This window comes from Notolabrus celidotus, chromosome 17 (genome assembly GCF_009762535.1).
Source record: "Notolabrus celidotus isolate fNotCel1 chromosome 17, fNotCel1.pri, whole genome shotgun sequence".
Lineage (NCBI taxonomy): Eukaryota > Metazoa > Chordata > Actinopteri > Labriformes > Labridae > Notolabrus > Notolabrus celidotus.
Window position 1 is genome coordinate 26,362,598 of NC_048288.1, and position 26,031 is coordinate 26,388,628.

Consider the following 26,031-nt stretch of genomic DNA (forward strand, 5'->3'; position numbering starts at 1 on the left):
CTGAACTCAACCTAACTTCTGTCGAGCTAGTGTGAGCTAAAGAGGCGGGCTTTGAGCCTCCTCGCCAACAGCTACAATGTTCGTGCCTGTCAGTCATGTCAGCCATGTCCTAAAATGGGCAAAACTCATAATCTTAATGTCTTATGAAGCTGTTGAGTTATAGAAAAATTTGACCTCCGTACAGTGTGTGCTGATAGAGAAAGGAACTCTTCAGACTGAAGCCGTTTTTTTTAACCATGCTGTAAACATGTTTATTTCTGCTGTAAAGATTGTCTTTTTTGAATGGGTGTGTATGTGGTTTCCGGTGTTTCTGCAGCCAGCCCCGAGTGGACACTCAATGAACTGCAGTTTTAGCACTTCCACATGGGCTTCATATTTTGAGACTGGAGGTTGCCGCTTGCTACGGCCATAAGGCTTTAATGCTCTACTACCTGGATGTAAACAAGCACAGATGTCACATGGCGTCTCTTAGCATGGTGCAAACTTTGATCTAGAAATTGGAGATGAAGTTGTATGTTGGCTGTGTCACCAGCACACGCATGTGGATGTTAACCTGCAGGGTGGACTGAGGGCTGGTGGTACTAACTCTGCCAGTGTTAGTCATACTCTGCAAACCTCTGACTCTGTGATCTTGTGTTGAGTCATGTTAAATCTATTGTGCTAATTTTTGAGTGTTTACTGAGCATTTTCAGACAAATCACTTAGTCTAAATTTAAATGGACGTTTAAACGATGAGGAAATGAGTTAGCAGTGTCGATTTTGGAACACTGTGGACGAACTTGTGTATTTTTCCTTTTTGCTGATTTTGTCCTCTTAATATGTAAGAAGTGTTTTAACAAAAAACCTCACCCTTTCTTTGTACAGTAAAAGCTATCACTCAACGACTGTTGCCTTAGAAAATATGTATTAAAAAAGGCTTTCTCTGTAGCCCACTGCTAATTACTTCATCTGACACTTACCCCACAGCAGCAATTAGGCATTAGAAATGACTGTACAGATATAATCAATCTTTATACTGATGGTTTCGCCTGCTTTTGTACCTGATACAAAAGGATCTTCAGTTTAAACCTCCTCACGCAAGCTGTAAAGAGATACTGTGGTTCTTTTATGTATCAGAAAAGCACAACAATAGAAACATCACATAAAAGGTTTCACTTTTCAAATATGTGCCTTACAGAGCAGTGAACTAAGGGTTAAATATAAAGTTTGGATATTCATTTTACAAAGGAGAAAGCTTTGTGACGGTTCTGAACAATTCATATAATTTTGGTCAGCTGTAATGAGATATAAAAACACTTTGAATGTTTCATTTTATTTAAGCAGGGCGTCAATCAGGCCACACATGGAATCTTGAAGAGGCTGAACCCTCCCACAGAGTTTGATTAAAAAAAAACTAAGGCAGTGAAGTCCAACATGCAACCCACAGTAAAACACACATTTTTGACCTATACAATCTGACTTATTGACCTTCAACAGCGCCCCCATCAGGTCAATCCATGACATTTCTCACAGGCAGTACCAAGATGCATCATCCCTCGATGTCTCATCAGGCTTTTGTAACAAACCACAGCCTGCTCCAAAGTCCCACCCTCTAAATACATCGTGAAAAATGACTAATAACAACTAATATTAGCAATTATTGTTATTCACCATGTTTGTTTCAGGAATAAAAAGCAGGTCAGAGAATTATTGACTCACATGCTGCTTCATTAAGATGCAAAACTGGAAGAATCGTGACAAAGATGTATTTACATGATGTGCTGTTTCAGTTTCTCTGAGCCTCATCGCCTCATCATTGGATGGGTTATCAGTTGGTCATGTGCATATGGCATGTGTTTATATGTGCTCCTGTGTATATGTGTGTGTATGTGTGTGTGTGTGTGCAGTCTGTGTGGGCGGATGGTGAGTTGTTCGTCCCAGACCGTCTGTGCAGAACAGCTGACAGACACACACACACCAGCTCTGAACAGAAGGCTCCAACAGGGTCCTCGGACATTTGCTTTCGCTCACACACACAAACACGCAAACACTAACATACACACAACACACGTGGCATGCCTGAGTGTGGTATTCGGTTCATGCTGGGTCTCTTGGGTGTGTCTGTGGCGACACAGGGAAACATGATACACTGTATTTGTACGAGTGTGTACAGTAAAATGCGCGGATCACATATGCCAGAGGCTTTTGGGGCCAAAAGGTCTGCGTATTGTTGACTTGGCAACAGTGCTGCATTGGCACGGCTGAGGCTAAAACAATATGGGAGTGGTACACTTCAATAGTAACATGAGACCTTACCATGCATTGCTAGAGTTACTGGGAATTTTCACCCTTATGTCCTGTCATCATTTGATCTCATTGGATTTCTTTTTACTTCAGTTCCTTTGCAAGAGTTTGATCACTAGACTTGAAACAAATCAGTAGTAAAGTTGCCATCACAGCATGCAAGCAAGTGCATCCAATGACAATATGACAATATTCAACACAAGAGAAGGCAGCAAGAGTTATAAGGTGCATTTTGACCAAGAGACCCGGGGTCTTTTAGCCCCATGAACTAAAAGGTTCCTGTTGCCCCATTGTTTTCTGCGTTTCAACCGCAGGCTGAAGTCCTGGGTAGATTGTGCAAATCAGGCCAGTGACGAATGGAGAGAAAAAAAACAATAAATGCACTACACCACCAGACCAGTAGAGGGCAGTAAAACGAAGAAGAATGCCATTCTTTACAGATGACCCCATAGAAGGAGACGGACAGGCAGGTATCATTATGAGCAACATAACAGTTAGCCTGTTAGCATGAAGAGACTCAGCTGGCGCTGTTTTAGATGGTGCTATATTTCATCACAGATGGATTCACTGAATCAACACGTGAGAGGAGATAAGCGTGAGTAGCAAAGACGTTTCAACGCGGCTTTAAAATCCTTTTTGAATTAAAAAGCCATGGCAGAGATTGGCCGGTGTTTTGGTTTAAACAGCGACCCTGTTAACTGCCGACTTTCAGCCGGATGCATCCCTCATAAACGTCTTTAGATGATCACTAAATATCTGATGAGGATATTTTGAAATCTTTCTAAAAACTAAACTAGTTTGCATTCCCAGGAACTCCCTCTGTGTTTCAACAGCTGTGTTAACTCCACTAACACTGACACGTTCGGCTGAAGGTCTCCAGTTAACAGGGTCACTTTTAAAACCGTCACACGGGGAGAGACGCATTCACGTTGGGTTTAGAGAAGACTACTGTTACAAGCCGCTAAATCAAGTGAATCACAGCTTCTTCTTTTGAAAGGTACACACACATACAAAAAAGATGGAAAAAATAAAAACTAATGAAAGAAAGAGAAATCAAGTGAATCACAGATGTGTGTGATGTTGTGATGTTGTGGACGCAGGGGCGGAATAAAAGCACTGCGGTTAATCTACCAATCAGACACGTTCAGCATTGCAGGCCCTGCCCCCTGAAAGTCCCGGGACCTTTGAAAAGTACTACCCCCCTAGCAGGGGCTTTTTAGGAGGGAGATTATCTACCCCTGAACTAAATGTAGACCCTGGGTCCACCGGTCGAAACGCACGTAGTTCCAGGGTAAAGTTCCTCCTGTCGAAAGCGCCTATAGTAACAGCCTTTAACATCAGACAGAGTTTTCATCCATGGGATTGATCTTTTTAGACTTTAAGGTGAGACATGTTGAGACTCATGAGGGTTTAGATTGCTTTAAAAATATTGGCCAGTTTGCATCAGAAAATCAGGCTGTACTTGTTGCCTCATTTGACTGCACAGCGCAAAACAAGTGGTGCGTAGGTGTTTCAGGTATCCGGTCATTCAGAGGCCAGAGCAGATCTTTAAAAGTCACCACAGCATGATACAGCGCTGGGTCAGGGCATGTAAATACTCAAGCGGATCTGTGATCGAGCTCAGGGACTTAAAACGCATTGATTAACATTCAGTTCAATGATTCTCTAATTTAATCCCTGTGCCACTACAGCACTTTAAAGTCAGACACATACGAGTCGAGTCACAGGGTTCAGAGAGCCTTCACACAGGAGCCAAGTTTATGCAATTATACTTGCAATCGACATTTCATCAGCTTGTACAAATACGCCAACCACAGTGTCAGATTAATCGTTTGTATGTGTTCAGCATGAATTGAGAGCTGTTAGCCTTTGCCTCATTCTTAAAGCATGATAGACCTCTACAGAGAACTGTCATGGTAGGGAGGAGGGAGAAATAAATGGGTATTTGCTAGTGTAAGTTATATTCTCCAGATTCAGGAAGCAGCAGCATTCAGACGAGTTAAAAACTTGATGTGGTTTGTGTTTTACCCAAGCGGCAACCTCTGGTCTCAAAATATGAAGCCCATGCGGAAGTGTTATAAACTGCAGTTCATTGGGTGTCCACTTGAGGCTGGCTGCAGAAACACAGGAAACCACATACACACCAATTCAAAAAAGACGATCTTTGCAGCATTAAAGGTGACATATCACGCTTTTTTCATCAATATATATTGGTCTAAGAGGTCCCCAAAACATGTCTTTAAAGTTTATGCTCAAAAAAACACTTTGAAATCAGATTTTGGCATGCCTTAAGAACCCTCTTTTTCAGCCCTGCTCAGAACAGTCTGTTTTCTCTCTGACCACGCCCCCTCAGGAAGTGGATTTGGCCTCGGCTGTCCAGCACGTTGATCTAATGTTTACAAGTTGGCTGAATATACACGGCTGCTCACAGACCACCGTTACTTCAACCCTCTGAATCTGATCCAGAATCTGATCCTGACGGAGAGGCGCCTGTAGCAGGACCTTTCTGAACGATTGGTCACAGATTTAGTGTTTCTTGTTGTTTTATTTGTCAGTATGTTGACGTGTGTCTTGGTACAGAGCTACAGCTACAGCTACAAACATGTAGCTATGTGGCTATGCTAACTAGCGCTAGCACTTATCCATGAAAAATAAAAATCATCCACTAGATCTTCAAATCTGCAGACGTGGGGAGTAAAACCGACCTCTGTGTTTATTAAGACAGCCTACAACTAGGATGCCTCCCTCCTAAGCTCCTTGTTAGCACACACGTGTACAGTTAATGAAAAACGGAGGAGCAGTTGAGTTGTATTTTATACAGTCTATGGGCTGAACAAGCTCCGAGCTCTGACACCGTGACAGGCCGGATATTGTTGTGATGTAACAAAAACACGGAAGTCTGAAACGGCTCATTTCACACACATTTACAGAAAGGTGCAGAAATCAAAACAGGGGCAGAATGGATTTTTTTAATTCTCGGGGGGTTTGTAGACATTCCAGGGACACATATTTCAGGTAGAGAACCATTAAAAAGTCCATTTTGCATGATATGTCACGTTTAAAGACATGACTTACTTGACTGACAGGCAGGAACACAGCTGTTGGCTAGGAGGCTCAAACCTGGCCTCTTTACCTCACACTAACCTTGGTTGAGTTCAGCATTACCAAGATGGCACCTGCCGACAATTGGCTTCAAAACAAGTCTTCAGAAACAGATGGGTGACGTCACGGATACTGCGTCCATTATTCATACAGTCTATAGATTTCTTTGCCACCTCAAAAAATAAATCTTCATTTGAATATTTTCTTCCTAATGACCATGTCTGACACTTGAGTGACATCAATTAAAATTAATTCAATTCAATTCAAAATACTTTATTTATTCCCGGGGGCAATTAAAAGGCTAGAGAGCAGTGGTTAGAAGAACATGGTAGGTCAATGACTGCACAGCAGCAGTATAGACATAATCACATTCACACAAACATACATACATACATTTATCCCGAAATATAATTTAAAATTAAAAAAAGAAGTGTGGGGAATGTGCAGTTGTGGTGGTAGGGTAGAGAATACATTAACTGAGGTAAACATATTTATCAACAGAAAGAAAAGGGAGTAATACTGTGTGTATGAGCCATTTTTACCTAAGTTGTTTTTGTTTTTTGTTTTGTTACTCACACAATCACCACAAGGGGCACTTCAGGTAAATGGGCAGGTAAATGCTACAAAAGGGCCACAGGTGAAGTAGTGATCTTGGGAACGGGAAGAGCACACGGTTTTTACCGCTCGTCTTAGACCACACTGTTATTTTCATCACGCATATCACTTTCAAAGTAAGTTGTCTTTACCTGTTTATCTTTTGGAACAATAAACGGCAAGAAATAATGCAACAATAACCTCGGATTGGACATTGGATTCTTTTAGAAGCGTGTCAAAAACACCTCACTCCCACACCCAGACAGTGACTAAAATCAGGTCAGGATAGTCACTACACTGTGTGAGTAAAGAGGTCGAATAAACCCAGTGCATCCCATCACAGGTTACCAGATGGGAGCAGGCTTTTACAGATACCTGAACATACAGTACAATTAATCAATTAAATAAATTAAACTTCATTTTAATTAAGTAATATTTCACAGATTCAATAGTGTGAGGCATTCTTCTTGGCTTAATTACCTCCATTTACTGACCTGTCCTGCATGAGGCTTGTGCATTTTTGTTGTTGTTTATTTTTAGCTTTCCTAGTTACAGTGTATTGGAATAATACAGAGAGAAAAGTAATGCATACCTCACACTCAAGATCAAACAGAAAAGTCCAGAGCAAAAGAAAGTAAACACCCACATTTACACCCAAACTGTAAGACAATACAGACCAAACACCCAAAATACAGCTATTAATGGAGGAGCTGAATTCGCTGAATGGTTTATTTCCCCAGTGCAGTCTTACCAACAACACTGGGATTAAAACTGGCAACCCTCAGGCTATAAACTCAGTTCTGATAGCCGCAGGGCTTCTAACATCGTGCATTTACAAATCCCAAGAACACAGTGAAAGCTCATCTAACTTTTATTGTTACCGAAGCTTCAGAGTGCTTGGAACAGATGACACATAACCCGACTGGGAGGGCCAGATCTTTTATAGGACTCTCGAACATCCCAGAAGTCACCGCACAATCCAGTTTTATTAAACGTGTGTGTGTGTGTGACAGAGAGAAAGAGGGTGTTTGTGGGTGTTTGGCTCGCCTGCTGTTGTGAAAAGTGTGCCTCTGTGGGAGTTAAGTGTGTGAGTCAGCTATGAATCACATTTTTTTTCTCCACCAGTCAAACAAATAAGTGCGGAGATGAATCTCTCTCTCCAACACACATGAACGCTGTATGTGCAGAGATGTGAGTGCATGATTGTAGAGATTACACGCCATTATACAACAAACCCACGCAGACATTTCAAGTGAAAGTGTGTGTATCAGTTTATAGAAAAACGTGAGCAGGAGGAGGGCAAAGTTTTAGCATTTCATTGGCTGTACAGTACAGCAGTGATTTCCCAGGTGCGACTTCTGCAGATGCCAGGAAGTAAACTAATTAAAAAAACATGAATAAAACTCAAATATAAGTTGGAAAAAACATCCAATTTTGAGTCAGCTGTAACACCTCTGTCGAGAATCTGTGAAAACCAGACAGCAAGCAATGAAAAGATTAAAAAGGAGCCTGAAGTGATGGATGAATGTTAAAAAGAGTTCACTGGAAGCTGAACATTTCTTGTTGAAATATTTCAAAAGTAGCACTGAAAAAAATTAATTTAAGTTCAGTAATGGATAAACATTTAAAGAAGTGAGCTTAAATTAATTGACCATTTCGTATAAAATTTAATTTCTCTCAAAGTAATATATAAATAAAAATAATTTGCTAAATTTTGCATGAATTAGTAAAATTATTGGTGCATTGGAAAAAACGTTAAAAAGCTAGCTTATTGTTTTGATAGCTTAAAGGTAAGGTTTACAGTTAAGGGTAATCTATTAAGATACAGAGAAATGGCTGTTTATCTGTATCCTTGTCAGCTTTCTTGCGGGTCAAGTGACATTGAATTTAACATTTTCATTCACCCTAAAAACTTAGGATGTGACTACTTTACTGTTATGAATCATTTTTAACTTCAGTGTGTTTTTGTTGGTGTTCTTAGCTGATGTAATAAAAAAGAGTGAGTAGGTCCTTGTGCACAATAGAATTCTGACAGGGTGAGACAGTCCAAAACAACCCACTCACTATATGCATGTTATAAGACTTACCCTGCTACAAACTTAAGAAAGAAACTTGTTGACACTGAGTATTGGTCATAAGATTAATTCGATGATTTAGAAATTATAGTGCTTCCATGGGAACAGTATCCTTATCAGCTAACTTGTGGATCAGGTTACAGTGAATTTAACATTTTGGATAGCTGAAAGGTAAGATTTACACTTAAGGGTAAACTTTAAAGAAATAGATAAATGGTTGTTTAAAGAATTAGGCAATGTTAATTATTATTTCTAGTAAGGGATAATGTATAGTTAGTATGTACTTATGCACGATAGAATCCTGACAGGGTGAGACCAAGTCCAAAACAACCCGCTCACTATACATATTTCAAAACGCTTACCCAGCTATGAACTTAAGAAAGAAACTTGTTGACACTGAGTATTGCTCATAAGATTAATTCCTTGATTTGGAAAATTATAGAGCTTCCATGGGAGCAGTATCCTTATCAGCCTACTTGTGAATCAGATTACAGTGGATTTAATATTTTTGATAGCTCAAAGGTAATGATTACACTTAAGGGTAAACTTTAAATATATAGATGGATCGTTGTTCAAAGAACTAGGCAATGTTTGTTATGACTAGTAAGGGAGAATGTATTTTTAGTTTGTACTTATGCACGATAGAATCCTGACAGGGTGAGTCAAAGTCCAAAACAACCCGCTCACTATACGTATGTTAAAACGCTTACCTGGCTACAAACTTGTTGGCACCAAGTATTGGTCACAAGATTAATTGGTTGATTTAGAAATTATAGAGCTTCCATGGGAACAGTATCCTTATCAGCCGATTTGTGGATCAGATTACAGTGAATTTAACATTTTTGATAACTCAAAAGTAAGGATTACACTTCAGGGTAATCTTTTAAGACACAGATAAATGATTGTTTAAATAATTAGGCAATGTTTGTTATGACTAGTAAGGGATAATGTACAGTGAGTAGGTCCATATGCATGATAGAATCCTGACAGGGTGAGTCAAAGTCCAAAACAACCCGCTCACTATACTTATCTTAAAATGTTTACCCAGCTACGAACTAAAGAAACAAACTTGTTGACGCTGAGTATTGGTCATAAGATTAATTTGTTGATTTAGAATTTGCCGTCCTTCCACTGAAAAAGTATCCTTATCAGCCAGATTAACATTGAATGTAACATTTTCATTCACCTTAAAATCTTAACATTCGACTACTTTACTGTTATGAATAATTTTCAACTTGAGTGTGTTTTTGTTGGTGTTCTTAGCTGATGCAGAAAAACAGCACCTCCTGTATAAGATCCTCTGCCCTGTAACTTTTCTGTTGACGTTTTCTTCCCACTCAATCAGTCCTGTACCTCTGCCAAAGCTCGTACTGTGCTGCAGTTTGTGTCTGTTTTCTTCAATTTGGTGGACGTCACTTCCTCTCAGCTTCTTGTGAGATTGAACATCCCTTGCTAGTTTATCACAGCCTCTCGTCTTCTTTTCTCTGCTGTTTTTGTTTTCCTTTTGAGTTTGTTTTCAGGCGTTTATGCCCCTATTGAAGGAGAGTGGATAGAGTAGGAGACTGGGAGAGAGAGTGGGGAATGACATGGGGGAAGAGGGCGCAGGGTAATCGAATCAGGGCTGCCCCCTTTGAGGACTGTAGCCTCTGTACACGGCGCATGCGATTTAACTACTAGGCCCTTTCTTTGGTCCGCTGTTGATTGGTCTAAAGTTTTGTGTTCTCCAAATAATAAACGTGCATTTTGTTTGCTGATGCAGGAAGATGTGAAATCATGATCATCGGTCTCTCTCTCTCTCTCTTATTCTCCTCTATCCCTCTTTCCAACCCCACCTAGGTCTCAGCAGATGTCTGTCTAACATGAGTCTGGTCCTGCTGGAGGTTTCTGCCTGTTAAAGGAAGTTTGTCCTTGCTGCTGTAACTTGCTAAATACTGCAAGATGCTCTGCTCATGGTGGATTAAGATGAGATAAGATCGAGTCCTGTCAGTAAGAGGGGACAGGATCTTACCCTGTCTTGATGTTGGGTCTTTGTAATAATAGAACACAGAGTACGGTCTAGACCTGCTCTGTTTGTAAGGCGTCAAGAGGTAACGTTTGTAGGGATTTGGCGCTATATAAATAAAGATTGATTGATTGATTGATAAACTTAAAAAATGTGCCAGACTCCTTTCGACAGATTAATCTGATATGAATGGTGTGATCTGGTTGTCCCTGGCATCGCTCCTGCTATTTAGAATTAATTACCATTGTTATGAGGTACTGACCAATCAGAATGAAGTATTTAACACAGATGGGTGATTAGTAAGAAAGCAGGGCAGTAACAGTAATGATTTATAGGCTAGTTGAAAGTGTTATCCAACAGTAATTGATAAATCACAGTTTGCTTATTACTGAAAGAGTTATCTGAATGAATTATCTCTCAATTAAAATATTTAGCCAAGTGTAATGGATAAGAGGCTCATAGTTAACTTATTAAAGTAATCAATTAAGTGTTCAAATGGTTAGCTAAATGATGAATGAAAGAGGACAAAGCATTCATTGCTAAGCTAACAGTTATGCATACATGTTGGTGAATTAAAAGTTAAGAATAAAGTGAAATGGCTGAAATCCTGAAGCCACAGTTTGAAGTCTTTAGCTCAAGATAAGTGAAGGTAATAAGTCATGGAGAAGTGGTCAAAGCAGCTTAAAGAGATAATTCATGAATGGTTTAAAGTAAAGGATTGATGGTGAAATAGCCAGGAGTAAAGAGAGAGAGGAGAAGTGGTTGGAATTAATGGCACGGTTGATAAAGGAGCATTTGAGGATATATTTTTAAATTAAAAAAAGAAGAACCACTGCAGAAAAATCACGAATCCTTCCCCCTGCAGTCACACCGTATGAATCCTTTATGTTAACTGTATAGCACTGCTATGGTCTCTGTCTCTGACTGCGTGGGTGTGTGTGCTCGCTCGACGATGTCACTTACAATTTGACTCATCAGTATTCAGGGCATTCACGCTCTCCCTCACTGCCAGTGATAAGCGATGCTGATTATCAGTGAAGTTTTGTTACACAGTGTATATCTCTCCGTCTGCTTTTCTCAGTGATAGTAACACTTTTCCTGTGCTGCTATTGCCAACATTGTTTTAATCAGCCTCACGTCTTTTTTAGAAATCAGCTGCTATTAACACTCAGTGAAATGTGCTAGGATGCCTCACCTGAGTAAAAATAGCTTCAGCACAAAGCATATAAATGCACTTTATGGCCAAAGATTAGACCCGTTTTGGGTTGCTGAACATTTTATCCCCAAATCATGCTCGGTACCTGCTGCTGTAAACACATTTGCTTTTCTTGAAAGGCTTTCCACAAAATTGTGTAGCCTGGCTGCAGGGATTCAGCAATAAAGGCACCACTGAGGTCTGCTATTGAAGTTGGAGAATAAAACTTGGCTTGCAGCCTGTGGATCAGTTTGTCCCGAAGGTGCTGGATTGACCTTTGGTCAGGGCTCATTGCAGTCCAGGCAAGTTTTCCCCTCATACAATTGGAGAAAAACTGATTTCGTTCTGGTTATGGTTTTGTGCAGTGGAGGACTGTAATGTGTTGAAACATGAGACAGTACCAAATACCTAATATTGCCAGAGTAATATTGGACATATTGTGTGCGTCAGCTTAAAGATTTCTTTTGAAAGTAGGGACCCAGTGGTCCCAAACCAACACAGCAAAATGTCAATATAGCTTTGACAATGTGGAAATAAGTTGCCAGATAGTGTAGAAATCATACATCCAGAGCCAGAGGTATACACAAACAGTCAAACGTCTGGAAACACCTTCTCATTTAAGGGTTTTTATTTCTTTTAATTATTGTAAACACTGTAGATTAATACTGAAGACAAAACTATGAAAGAACATATATGGAATTATTTAATGAACAAAAAAGTGTTAAACAAAGCAGAATATGTTTTATATTTTGGATTCTTTAAAGTAGCGTCCTTTGGCCTTGATGACAGCTTTGCACACTCTTGGTATTCTCTCAGTCTGCTTCATGAGGTCTCTAGGAATGGTTTTGAATGAACAGGTGAGCCTTGTCAAGAGTTCATTTGTAGAATGACTTGCCTTCTTAATGTGTTTGAGACCATCAGTTGTTCAGAGGTAGGGTTAGTACACAATGGATAGCCCTATTTAACTACTGTTGTAATCCATATTATGGCAAAACCAGATTATTTCATAGTTTTGAGGTCTTCAGTATTAATCTACAATGTTGAAAATAATTAAAATAAAAACAAAAACATTGAATGAGAAGGTGTGTTCAAACTTGACTGGTAGAGTACAAGTATTGAGTTTTGGCCAGAAATGAGTAAAGTAGTAGTCAGAGCGCTTTCACACATTTTCTGGTCAACAATAATCATTCATTAACATGCCATTACTTAGTCTTAGTGGTATATTGTTGGGTAGCTTAACCTGCAATAACTATTTTTGTCCACTTGGGGGCAGTGGTCAGAGGACAACGTTGTCGTTTTAGCAAACAGTTGTTTCTCAAAGTTTCAAACAAACTTTATTAGTCATTTTGAAATGTGCTTTTTGTAAACCTGGTAAGTGTCAGAATATTACACTGCATAAAATATCTCAAGAGATGATTGTACCCGGCTATTCTTTAAAGTATGACTCATATACGATGGAATCTGTATTGAATATTGTCCATCCTCTGCATTGAATGTCACATTGTAAAATGTCAGATGTGACATCTGGAGCATATCTGATCTCCGGACCATCAGAGTATGGAGTTAAAATATTTTCCTGATGGGACCGATGACATGATTTGAATGCCATACATGTGACATTTCAATGCTTCAATGAGAAAGAGCGATGATGTGCCGCAGATCTGGTAATACTCCATAGTTCAAATATGTCAAGATATAGCATGAGGGCATATTTGGATATATTATTAAATGTGTTTGTAACATTTAACATATATGGACACACTATGTTATGTGAGGGAAATTCTGCTCAGCATTTGTACTCATAGAAAGTGAAAGTGTCTTTAAAAAGTGAAGTGGTGTTGATATCTTCCATTGTGGCTGCAGAGGGAAGCAGGAAGATGTTGCAGCAGCTTAACTACGGTGTGCCGAAAAGGACAAAACAGATCAGGTTTTAAAAAACAACTAAGTGACGTTATAATTATTGTGTTAATACTGACAGTCTTAATGAAAGCAATACCTGCTTTAGAACAGAAACCAATTATATGAAAGTTGTCAGAGTAAAACAGAAATGTAAATTTGCAAATCTGATGACTAGCAGTTAGCTTAAACTCACAATTGATCCTATTTGATGGAGATGTTGCAGAATAAGATGTTCATTTTCTATACAGTTATAAACAAGATACTCCTTTGGGACTATATACATACTGGAATTCATTGTTACCATATTAATAAAGATTATAGACACCTATTTTGATTCTGACATTTCCCTCATCTATCAAGCTATAGGTGGGAGACGGTTAGCTAAGCCTTGTGGAGATAGGGGACCAGCTAGCTTAGCTCTGATTTAAGTCAGTAAAAGAACAGCAAACACAAAGCTGTACAATTAGTTGTCTTATATATGAAACTTGGAAACAACTGCTTGTTGAAGAAATGTATGATGCCAGTTGAGGGACACCTAAACTTCTTACAGTGTTTCCCTTTCCTTCAGTGTTTTATCCTGATTTATGCTAATCACCTCATGCCTCGCTTCGTACTCAGTCTACAAAAATAAGAGTGTATATCCTAAAGATGATCATGTGTTATAATATAAAGTCCTTACACTAACAAGTGTGTACAGCTGTGTATGAAAGAATTACAGTTCTAATTATTTTGTTCAATATTTCCCTCTGAAATGTTCAGTGAGGAAGCATAGTTGCATAAAAAGGAACAACAAGTAGCTCCATGATTTTGAAGAAATGTACTTCTGGACACCAAGACCTGTTTGTACCGGTAAAAACAAGTTCTATCACTTCATTTTATTAACATGTCTTTTAAGGTAGACTCTTATCAAACACTTTAGCTGTGATCTTTTAATATTAAAGCCACACAAATCACATGAAGCAGTTTGATGTCTTCTTTCTTATCTGAGTCTTTTCATGCTCGCCAGAGGAAGCTGGGAGCCGAGATATCGCTCATCAACTTCAAGTGTTCGGGGGTCTAGATAGTGGAATCCATTTGTACTGTTTTCCCTCCAAAAGAAGATAATGGTGAAAGATAATGTTTCATCTTCAGAGTCGATGGATAGAAATTCATTTTAAGGTCATAAAAGCTTAGTTTATTCAGTTTTTAGGAGATTAAGTTACATGTTTTTTTAAATGTAATGTGTTTATGCTTCGTCTCCTTAAGTTTGATGTGCTGTACGGTTAACTGGATGCTTCATTTAGACTTCAGATGTGGCGTCTAAAAGAAGGAAGGAAGCGATAGGAGGCTGCAGAAGGCGACAAATGCTGTTTGCTCGTCGCTGATGAGAGATGGAATGTGTGTGTGTGTGTGTGTGTGTGTGTGTGTGTGTGTGTGTGAAATAGTTTGCATGCAATTTAGCAGCTGGCTTACGAGGTCTTTTCTTCCCCTCTTCCTTCTCTTCCTCCTTCTCTTCCTCCTGTTTTTTCCCCATCTTTGTTAGTGTGGTTATGATAGATGAGTGTATTATAAAGCGGGGACTTGAGGCGGGGGAAATCAATGCCCATTCCTCAGAGGTGTGAGCGTGTGTGTGTGTGTGTGTGTGTGTGTCGGGGATGTGTGTGTTTGCCAGTTGGCTGTTTGTTAAGAGGTTAGAAGCTGGATACATTCATTGTTTTGGGAGCCAGGGGCTGCAGCTGAGCCGCTCTGTCTTGATCTGCTTTTCCTTTGACTCAGCAAACTCAGGCCAGGCCAGACAAACACACACACATACACACGAACAACACACACACACACACACACACACACACACACACACACACACACACACACACACACACACACTTATACACTCACACACTCACAGATCTAAAGAGTCCGTCCCACTCACAACACAGACGTTATACAATCCAACGGAGAGTAATGCGCTACCTGGGTGGCTGCCTGATTGCCCATCCATTACCTCTTTTGTAAAAAACCTCTCGACTCTTGTTTCGGGTACACGGTTTGTTTAAGGTCTTCTGGTGAGTAAATTCCCACACATTATTCACATCCAGTTCAAATAAGGTGAGCTGTTACCCACAAAATGGGTGAGTCTGACAAATGGCGAACCGGTCTTGACAGTGCTGCCCTGTGAGGGAGAGCGAAACAAGAAGCTGTCCTGGCTTATTAACTCCGGTGCACAACTCCCATGTTTTGACCTTCTCGGTTGGAATATCAACTGTTGCATTAAAGAGCAGCGATTCAAGATTGGTTTCAGTAGAAGAAACATGTCCTTAAAGGTTTTTGACCTGCTAAATTAAGCTGCCAGACTTGACAATTTGTCATCTGAGTACGTTCAGTCAAGGGGATTTTGTTTGTGAATTCCAGTGTGTCACACATAGACTGTAGAAATAATGGACCTAGTATCGTTTTGAAGCCAATCGTCTGCGAGAGCTATATTGGAAATGCTGAACCCAACCAAACTTAGTGTGAGGTAAAGAGGCAGGGTTTGAGCCTCCTGGCCTACAGCTACAGTGTTCCCGCCTGTCAGTCAAGTCAGTCATGTCCTTATTTGGGCAAAACTTGTAATCTTAATATCTTCTGAACCGTCACGTTAAAAGAAATTCACCCCCGTACAGTGTGTGCCGATAGAGAAATTAGCTCTCTAGACCGAAGCCGTTTTTTTGAACCAGGCTGTAAACATGTTTATTAATGCTGCAAAGATCGTCTTTTGTGAATGGGTGTGTATGTGGTTTCTGGTTTTTCTGCAGCTAGCCTCAAGAGGATCCTCGATAAATAGCAGTTAGCATGGGCTCCATGTTTTGAGACCGGAGGTTATCGCTTGGCATCATATCATAAATTCAACTTAAAGCTCCTGTGAGTTTTTCGCTGGTTATGAAACAGACACAAATTTACATTGATGTCTCTTTATTGACTATTAGAGCAATGAAAACCCAAACATCTTTAACAAGTCAAGTCAATTTTTATTTATATAGCACATTTAAAAACAACTGCCGTTGACCAAAGTGCTTAAAGCTTAAAAACACAATCAATAAAAACAAATTGTTATAAATTAAACGAAAAAAAAGCCACAATAAATAAAAACAAGATGAAATTTTGGATGCCTCGCTCAACAGGTGTTAAATGCCAATGCAATGAGATGTGTTTTTAGTAACGATTTAAAGTTCTCAGTAGTCTGAGCAGAACAAGATCGACTACTTTTTTTGTAATTTTTCATTTTTCATTTTTCAGGGGGTATATGTCAAACCAGATGACTCATAGCCTCTAAAAGAAACAGACTCTTTAACTCTGTCCTCAGACGAGGACTGTATCCTCTGTACATTGGGGACCTGCTTTAGCAACAGAGCTAAACCAGCATTTTTTCTGAGCGTTTTTGTCTTTATTGACAGGACAGCTAAATGGAGACGGGGAAAGTGGGGAGTAGAGAGAGGGGGAGGACATTTGGAAAAGAGTCGAACCAACGATCGCTTCTTTGAGGATTTCAGCCTCATATGGGGCGTACGTTTAAACCGCTGGACCAACCGGCGCCCCAGGAGGACATTTTTTAATCAGAAAACACGACTCACATATGTACAGATGAGATCAACAAACATAGGCGGTACCACTTTGTCCACAAGGGGCGCCAGATTCAAGAAAACCATAAAAAAAAGGGGTTTGTTATTTTTTAAGCCAGTCAGAGATAAAAAAAAATCCTGACTTCCTGGAATGCACCAGAATGAATCATCCGACCTCCAGCAGACTTAGAAGCATTTTAAAAGTTTTTTTCTCGTCTTCTTGTAGAAAGACCTGACAAGGCATGGAGTTTTACTTGTTATAATTCCACATTATGATGTCCTCATCCAGTCACAAATAAATCTGTTCCTTTTTAAAGGTCCATGCAGCTTTGGTAAGCCAGAGTGCTGAGTCCTCTAAGTTACATGCTGTTTACTGTGAAACTGAGACTCACAGAAACAGGCAAATTGATGTTTCTCATCTGAAACTGATACTCAATACTCAGAGGAGAAGCTCCTCTGAGTGATGTATTGACATGAATATTGTTCTTGTGTTTGACTTGAACGCACCTTTAGACCCTTGACTAGGAAAAGAATAAACCTAAAGGGAAACAATTGAAAGCAATTTAAAACCAGCACTTATCTCAAAGAGCTTTGTTGTCCTCCTCAGGCGTGTTGTTATTGACCACTTACAAACTTACAATACTTTGTACAGAGAGTCAGGGGACATAATCCGTTATCCTAAATTGACAGTAAATTAATGCCAACCTTGAGTAAAACTCCCTTCCTCAAAATAAATCACGAGATAAGAGTCAAACTTTATTGTCCTTCCAACAGGGGAAGTAGATCTGGATATGCTAATGAGTCATTTCTTTAAAGGCGATGACAAACACGTCTCATGTTTCATTCTTTGGCGTTCATTGAGGCTGAAAATTAATTACGCTGACTCTCGACGCTCGCTTCATTCTGGTAATCCATCACACTGTTTGTACATTGTTGTCAAAAATAATGCCATGCAGAGTTTTCAATTGCAATGCGATGACAATGTAAGCTTGTCAAAATCTGTTTGAGATATTGATGAATCCAAACACAGCCTGGATCTGTCTTTCAAGTGAGGTGTTTGCAGCTGAAAATCTAAAGGTTTTTTAGATTAGAGAGCGGAAAAAGCGAGCAAAATTGAAGGTTTTATGAACAGAGAGACGGAGAGAGAAACAGAATGAAACATATTAGAGGTGCAGCTATTCCCTCTAAAATACACTGAAGTAAATCAACAGAAAATCAATCATGTTTTTGATGGTTTGATAAAATGAAAAAGCTTGATTTGTAGATGGTGAGCAACTTAATTCTAAAATGTCCAAAAGCACTGGTACAGTCATTTTAAATGGTGTTTAGACCTTTGTATAATTCAAGGTAACGAGCCTGTTCAGCTATTATACAAGTCCCAACATTGCTTATCAACTTTATTAGACCTTCCCAGAGAAAGAAAGGAACAGAGACTGTCTGCCCCTCTCATATTTCACCCTTTCTTTACCTCATTTCAGTCTCCAACTCAGACATTATACTCTTAAATCGAACAAAATGTTTTCTGTCTTGTGTGAAAAAAAAGGGAAAGAAAACAAAATGAGACCTAAAAAGCCTCTTTCGGCCTTGAGGTGTCTTCCAAAAACAAACCACATTTTTTACTTTCCCCTCGATGGAGTCTGGCTTTGAAAAACAGCGCTCGGTTGAAATCTACAAAACTGCAAAACAAGCCTGCATGTCTGAAAAACATTACACAGCAGCTGCTGTATTATCTGAGAGAGAATGTGTCGAGCATTTTCCTGTGCAGACTGAAAGCATCTGCCCTCCCTATAGGCTGACTTTGAGGAGGAATAAACGTATGGCACAGAGGGCTGATTAGTGCGACTGGAGAGCAGCCCAAAACCTATAATTTCACGCAGGAGTGTGTCTGGTAATCGATCAGAGGATGGACGTTTTGAGGAGAGTCTGAGCTGCAGACTAGTCACGAGGAGTGATGGTGGTGTTGGAATTAAATTCCCCTCCTGTGTCTAGAGCCCATAATCTCTGTCTGACTTATGTGTATCCTCTTATACGCCATAAAAGCAGATATGATTACCAGCAGTGCGAAACATAAAAACACCTTCAAGCAAGCGTTAAGCCGTGATGTGACAACGTAAGAGTACACAGGAGGAACGGGGAGCTCATTTCCCTCAGTACAGATCTGAGTTTATCAGTCTCATTCAATCATCAATCAATCCTTATTTGCATGTGTCAGTTCCCCCGGCAGTCTGACAAGGGACTTCCACTAGATTCGTGTCCAGACCATTCCCGATCCACTGCGGTCCGGCTCCGTGCTCTCGCATCTGTCTACACCCACTGGTTGCGTTTTTGCCGCCGGGCAGCGGCAATCACTAAATCAAGGATTCTCCTCCTCTTCTCCTCATCCATGTTGTCTTTCTGGTCCTCTGAAAACCTCTGACCTGTTGACTCCAGACCTGGCTCCGCTCATCACGACAGTTTGTTGTTGTAGTTAAGTGAAATACGATCTGGTGATAACACAGAGTGTTTTATTCTGAAAATTAACCGGATGTTTTGATTTTGTTTTGGTGCCTGACTTCCTGTCCCGCTCTATCTACTCTGTTGAGATTGATGCGTCGTGCTCCGGCAGAAATAGAAGTCTTGTGTATCTGATCCGTTGTGTTCTGACCTGACGAATCAGAGACGCAGCCGGAACGCAACGGAGAGGATCCAGTGGAAGTTAACAGATTGACTAGAATAGAAACCTATCAGATTCCGTGCCGTGACGGATCGGAGACGGACCGGACACCGATCTGGTGGAATTTGGCTGTAAGCCTATAGCAGCATATCTAAGAGCTGGTCCAAGCCTGAGCCAGCTCTAACTATAAGCTTTATCAAAAAGGCAAGTTTTAAGCCTACTCTTAAAAGTACAGAGGGTGTCTGCCTCCCGGATCCTGGTAGATGATTCCAAAGGAGAGGGGCCTGATAACTGAGGGCTCTACCTCCCATACTATTTTTAAAGACTTTAGGTGTGAGGTAATTTGATCTTCGTTTTTTCTTTTAAACTTTCGTCTGTTTTTACCATACACTTGAAAATAAGGTGATGAATAAGTCATATTCAGTCTTTTGTACAGTAACATTCAAATGTTCAGGGACAAACATTATCATTCAACAAAAGAGTGTTTTTGTTATCTTGAGAACATCATTTTTATTTTTACAACCCTTTGTTTCTGTTTGTAGTGATCCCATTATGTCTTCATTGTAGCAGCATTGTCATATTATAGAGCTTAAAATAATCAAACCATCGTTTAGGAAGACAAAGTGAAAAAGTTAAAAATGTTAGATGCATTTTATTTCTTTCAAACAAGAGCATTTTTGTCATTTTACTTCTTCTCACTGTTATTACAGCCTTAAAACTCTATACATTCTTGTTTCCAGATACAGCAGGCAGATGTTTAAAAGCAAGAAAGCACTCATAGACTCACTTTACACCATCTGGCTAGGACATAACGAGAGGCAAAATTAGAAACTAGCTGATCCACACAGTGGAGCATTCATGAGCCGAGGAGGCTTATCCGCACCAGGAGCTTTTGGAGATTCAAACAGAGGAAAGAAGCAGAGAGAATGACGGACGTTATAATAAAGACAACTTGAAATGGACGTCTAAGTTGCTCCATTTCTGATAGGAGGCATGTCAGTCTTCAAAACTTGTAGATGTGCAAATCAGGCCAGTGACATATGGAGGGGAAAAAAAGTAAATGTACTACACCACCAGACCAGTAAAGGGCAGTAAAACGAAGACGAATGCCATTCATCACAGATGACACCATAGAAGCAGACGGACAGGCAGGTATCATATGAGCAACGCAACAGTTAGCCTGTTAGCATGGAAGAGACTCAGCTGGTGCAGTATTAGATGGTGCTATATTTCATCACAGATGGATTCACTGAATCAACACGTGAGAGGAGATAAGCGCGAGTAGCAAAGACATTTCAACACGGCTTTAAAATCCTTTTTAACTCAAAAAGCTGTGGCAGAGATCGACCGGTGTTTTGGTTTAAACAGCGACCCTTTTAACTGCCGACTTTAAGCCGGATGCATCCCTCATAAACGTCTTTAGATGATCATTAAATATCTGATGAGGATATTGAATCTTAAAACTCCCTCTCTGTTTCAACAGCTGTGTAAACTCCACAAACACTGACACTGTTCAGCTGAAGGTCTCCAGTTTACAGGGTCACCTTTAAAACTGTAACACCGGGAGAGACGCATCCGCGGTGGGCTGAGAGAAGGCTACTGTTACAAGCTGCTAAATCAAGTGAATCACAGCTTCTTCTTTTGAAAAGTACACACACATACAAAAAAGATAGAACAAAGTTACGAAAGATAAATCAAGTGAATCACAGATGTGTGTGATGTTATTGTGGATGGCGGGCGGAATAAAAACACTGCGGTTAATCTACCAATCAGACAAGGTCCCGAAAGTCCCGGGACCTTTGAAAAGTACTATCCCCCTAGCAGGGGCTTTTTCAGGGGTAGATTAACCACCCTGAACTATAAGACCCTGGGTCCACCGGTCGAAATGCATGTAATTCCGGGGTAAAGTTCCTCCGGTCGAAAAACGCTTTATATGCAGGTTTAATAAGGTCTCACCTCCAGGTTGAAGAAATGCTGCAGTTTGGTTTATTGCAACTGTTTTCCAATGCATAAAAGTGTATTTCTTGAAAACAGCGACTTACCTTTGCAGTCTCTTTTATATGAAACTGAAATTTGTTGAAAGCATGAATAAATGTGTTTTTTTTTATTGGAGGAACCATACTTTTTGCACTGTAGATTCAACACAGAGAATCTAAATGATGAAACATCTGGGCGAAATACAAAACTTCTGGTGTCAACTCAGATTATGTCCATTTAATTATCTACTCACTCCAGAGAAGTTTGATGGGAAATATATCAACAGAAGCATGTCCCCGAGAAGAAAATAAACATATTCATACTCCAGCGGTCGTGATCTCAATTTGGAACACACCTGAGTGTTTTCCAAACCAAGTAACCCCCATGAAATGTGTGTTTCACCACAGGTCTGGACGACTGCTTGCAACAGTATGTGTGTGTGTTTGAGCGCGGAGGTGTGTGCGGAGAGAGGCTGCTGAGGATTAGCCACGCCGAACTGGAGGAGCTGGGAGTCTCTCGCATCGGACACCAGGAGCTGATCCTGGAGGCCGTGGACCTGCTCTGTGCTCTGGTGAGTTTGTTTGTTTTGTAGTTTCAGCGCTCTGCTGGACTCTCATTAGCAAGCTGTACAGCTGCAGCTGCTTATGTATTTGTGTTCTGCTTCAACGCACAGTGTAATAGACTGCAGAAAGTAAATTGTTACTGTACCGCATCAGAAGTTTGCATCTCCTTATAGTTGCAATCACGAACTAAGAAAAAGTTTATAATCACTTTTACATTCCCATAAAATATGAGGTCCCCACTTGGACAGTCTAGAATGATAGTCCACAGTTGGTCATAAAGTTAGGTACGTGTGTGTGTGTGTGTGTGTGTGTGTGTGTGTGTGTGCGTGCGTGTGCATGTGTGTAGAACTCAGGCCTTGAGACGGAGAGCGTCAGGACTCTGGCTCACAAACTTGGCGCCTCAGCTAAGAACCTTCAGAACTTTATATCCGGCCGCCGTCGCAGCAGCCAATCAGAAAGCAGGTCCTCACGGCGACTCCCCAACGATCTTCTGACCTCTGTTGTCGACCTCATCACTGCTGCCAAGAGTCTGCTAGCCTGGCTGGACAGGTAACGTATTTACATTAGTCTGATGTTGTGACACCAAAATCTTGAGTGGAACGGAAACTAAACTGAACACTAATGAAAAATGACTTTGAGGAAAGGCTGAAATAAGAAGTTGTATTATTACTCAGTAAACTAACAAAGTATTTTAATTGAATGTAGGAGACAAGCAATGAAAGCACAAATAAATACAGAAAAGTATTATAAACTTTATCAGATGAAAGAAATTGAGAAGAGTATTGAAAATGTCTTACTTTCTCTAGGACTGTCCAAATGTATTTATTTATTTCACATTGAAATACACAAGATACAAGGCACATTAGAAACTTTAAAACAATCAATCAATCTAATCTTATTTATAGAGCACCTTTCATACAAATCAAATGCAATTCAAAGTGCTTCACAGCGATTGAAAACAAGAAAGAAGCAGAAATAAAATAATGGCAAGACATATTAGAAAACAAAGATGGATTTTAAAATAGAGACTAATGCACACCAACAGTAACACAATATGAGTCATTAAAAAAAGTGAAAGCACAAAATAACAGTAAAAATCTAAATTGTTTGAATAATAAAGAAATATAAAAGGGTAGGGATAAGATTTGGCGATAAAAAACATGTTAAAAATAACAATAAAATTGAGTAGATAAATAATAAAAAACAAACAGTTAAGATAAATGAAATAATAAATTAACATAAATAAATAAAGGCATGTGAAGGTGTAGTTGAAACGTGGTATTATACTTACCTGATTCAACTTATATCTCAAATTTTGGCTGTATCTTTATGTCTGTTTCTGAAGCAAATTGACAGTAACAATAAGAGTAACAGGTGAACTCTAGTACAGGAAATACTTGGTAAAAATAAGGTTTTTTATTATTGTATCGCATCATATTGTTATCCGTATCAGCATCAGTATCAGTATCGATAGTTGTATTGGTATTGGACAAAATGAGTTTGAAATACTGGCACATCTGATATCAGCAAAGTCCACTGTTGTGCATCCCTAACCAAAGTTTGTTTGGAGATGCAGGAGGGATTAGGGGCTGTGTCCACTGACAGCATTTTTTGCACTGCAGGGCCCATTCTCTAGTCAAACCAAATGCAGTTCAGAGTTTTCAGCAGCCAGCGTCCTCGGCTCAAAAACACTCTCAATGTCGGCTATGTTTTTTTGTTGCTATGTTCTCAGAGCTCAAAGTTGAATAGCTCTAGTCTTGTTAATACCTCCAATGTGACTTTTTAATAAATAACCAATCAGAATCAAGAAGGTGCGGGACTTCTGATATCCACTTTGTCAACACCAGTGGCAGAGAAACAGGCATACAGAGGAGACAGTGGCAATGCTTGTTTTTTGGAGCTACAATCTCAAAGTCTACAGCTGATGCTCATGCTATGACACAATCTGCATCAAGTGTTTTTACATTTCTTTGTAGAATCCCTCTGAATGAAAGCAAGTATGAAGCATACAGAGCATTTTAAAACAGATATGATGGTCTCTGCTAAAGGAAGTGAAAGTGCAATGGGAATACTTTACAGTCAGCGCAGTGAGAAGCTCTCCAAGATTGAGGTTGTGATCGTGTCAGCTCAGAAAACAGCGTCAGTGGACACAGGCCCTGAACCTCAGGGTACCAGTTCATCCCTGTGGTTACAGCGCATGCCCCATGTAAAGTGGCTCCCTTGGAGCGACCTTGTGTTTGTCTTCGACCTCTCAGCCCTTTGTTGCACGTCATCCCCCTCTCTCTCTTTCCACTCCTTCACTGTCCTGTCCAGTAGAGGATGATGCCAAAACATCGAGAACCAGAGTTAGTTGATGTCATTCATATTTAATCCAAGTTTATGTATTTACAGTATGTGTGTAGTTTTAAGCTTTAAACATAAACTCTCCTTCACCGTCCCCCTCAGCTGCTGCTTGCTGACATCCTATCACAAATATGTTTTCTCTTCAGGGATAATGTCAGACCTTTTTCCTCACCGTGTTTCTCCGTCTCTCCCTCTCTCCGTATCTCTGTCACTTCATTTATTCATGACTCGACTCGATCTACTGCGCACGACGCACACATCAGATTCTGAGCTAAAGGTCTTTGGCATTCGCTTCTTGAAATGTCGGGCATCCCACATCTGTCCTCGGGCCATCCAGACACACAGAAGCATATAGAGCCTGCGTCCACACACACAAGCACACTCAGTCTCATAGAAAAACACCCACGCACTTGCGCGGAAACACACACTTGCAGACAGACACCCACACCCTGCGCGCAACTGACACACACTTATGCAAGCAAGCGCACACACGAGTTTGCCCACGCACAATGATGCAACTGTAAATGGCAAAAGCGACATTGAGGAAGGGAAAGACTCAGCAGAGCTCTCAAGTCTTCATTCCTGAGACGTATCTGTTCAGACATTGTCAAAGACTCCCTTTATTTTTATATATCCTGCATATTCCCCTTACGCTAAATTTATCATGCATATCATCCAATTGGAGCTTTTATTTCAATGAAATCTCATCTTCTAGAAATTGATTTCCACCGCCTTGGAATAACAAATGAGCGAGTAAAACAAGATGAATTTTTTATTGAAATAAGAGCTGCGAGGTGGATGATTCTTTGAATTCACTTACTGCACCCTAACGATGTGGAAAAAGGTTATGATTTCCCAAGCAGAATACAGTCTGTCTGATCTTGATTACTCTGTACTAAAAGGTCTACAACAGCAGCACATTTGCATAAATCGTGTTAAATCTGAACTTTCATCTGTCCCTGATTGCCGGTTATTAGACCTCTCAGGGACGGAGGAAGAGTGCAGTATCAGTTCTGCGCTCAGGCAGCAAACACACACGGCACTTTGTGGCTTTTCTCTGAATGCCTCCAGAAGACTTTTTTGCAACCTTCTCATCTGTAAAATAACAACTCACATCATCTTCTCCCTCACTCTGACACCCCGATGTGTCCTCACATACAGTATCTCACAAAAGTGAGTACAACCCTCACATTTCTGCAAATATTTAATTATATCCTTTCATGGGACAACTCTGAAGAAATGACACTTTGATACAATGTAAAGTAGTCAGTGTACAGCTTGTATAACAGTGTAAATTTACTGTCCCCTCAAAATAACTCAACACAGCCATTAATGCCTAAACAACTGGCAACAAAAGTGAGTACACCCCTAAGTGAAAATGTCCAAATTTGGCCCAAAGTGTCAAAATTTTGTGTGGCCACCATTATTTTCCAGCACTGCCTGAACCCTCTTGGGCATGGAGTTCACCAGAGCTTCAAAGGTTGCCAATGTAACCCTCTTCCACTCCTCCATGATGACATCAGGGAGCTGATGGATGTTAGAGACCTTGCGCTCCTCCACCTTCCATTTGAGGATGCCCCACAGATGCTCAACAGGGTTTAGGTCTGGAGACATGCTTGGCCACTCAATCACCTTAACCCTTAGCTTCTTTAGCAAGACAGTGGCCGTCTTGTGGATGTGTATGGGGTTGTTATGATGTTGGAATACTGCCCTGCGGCCCAGTTTTTGAAGGGAGGGGACCATGCCCTGCTTCAGTATGTCACAGTGCAT

General features: G+C 40.2%; 1 protein-coding gene across 1 annotated transcript in view; it reads left to right on the forward strand.

Moving 5' to 3' along the window:
- Positions 1–26,031, forward strand: part of cnksr2a (connector enhancer of kinase suppressor of Ras 2a) — an 86,327-nt gene that overhangs the window by 6,460 nt on the left and 53,836 nt on the right. The window contains exons 2-3 of the mRNA XM_034707041.1: positions 21,763–21,926; positions 22,265–22,467. Coding sequence (XP_034562932.1) covers positions 21,763–21,926; positions 22,265–22,467 — 367 coding nt within the window. The remainder of the gene's footprint in view (positions 1–21,762; positions 21,927–22,264; positions 22,468–26,031) is intronic.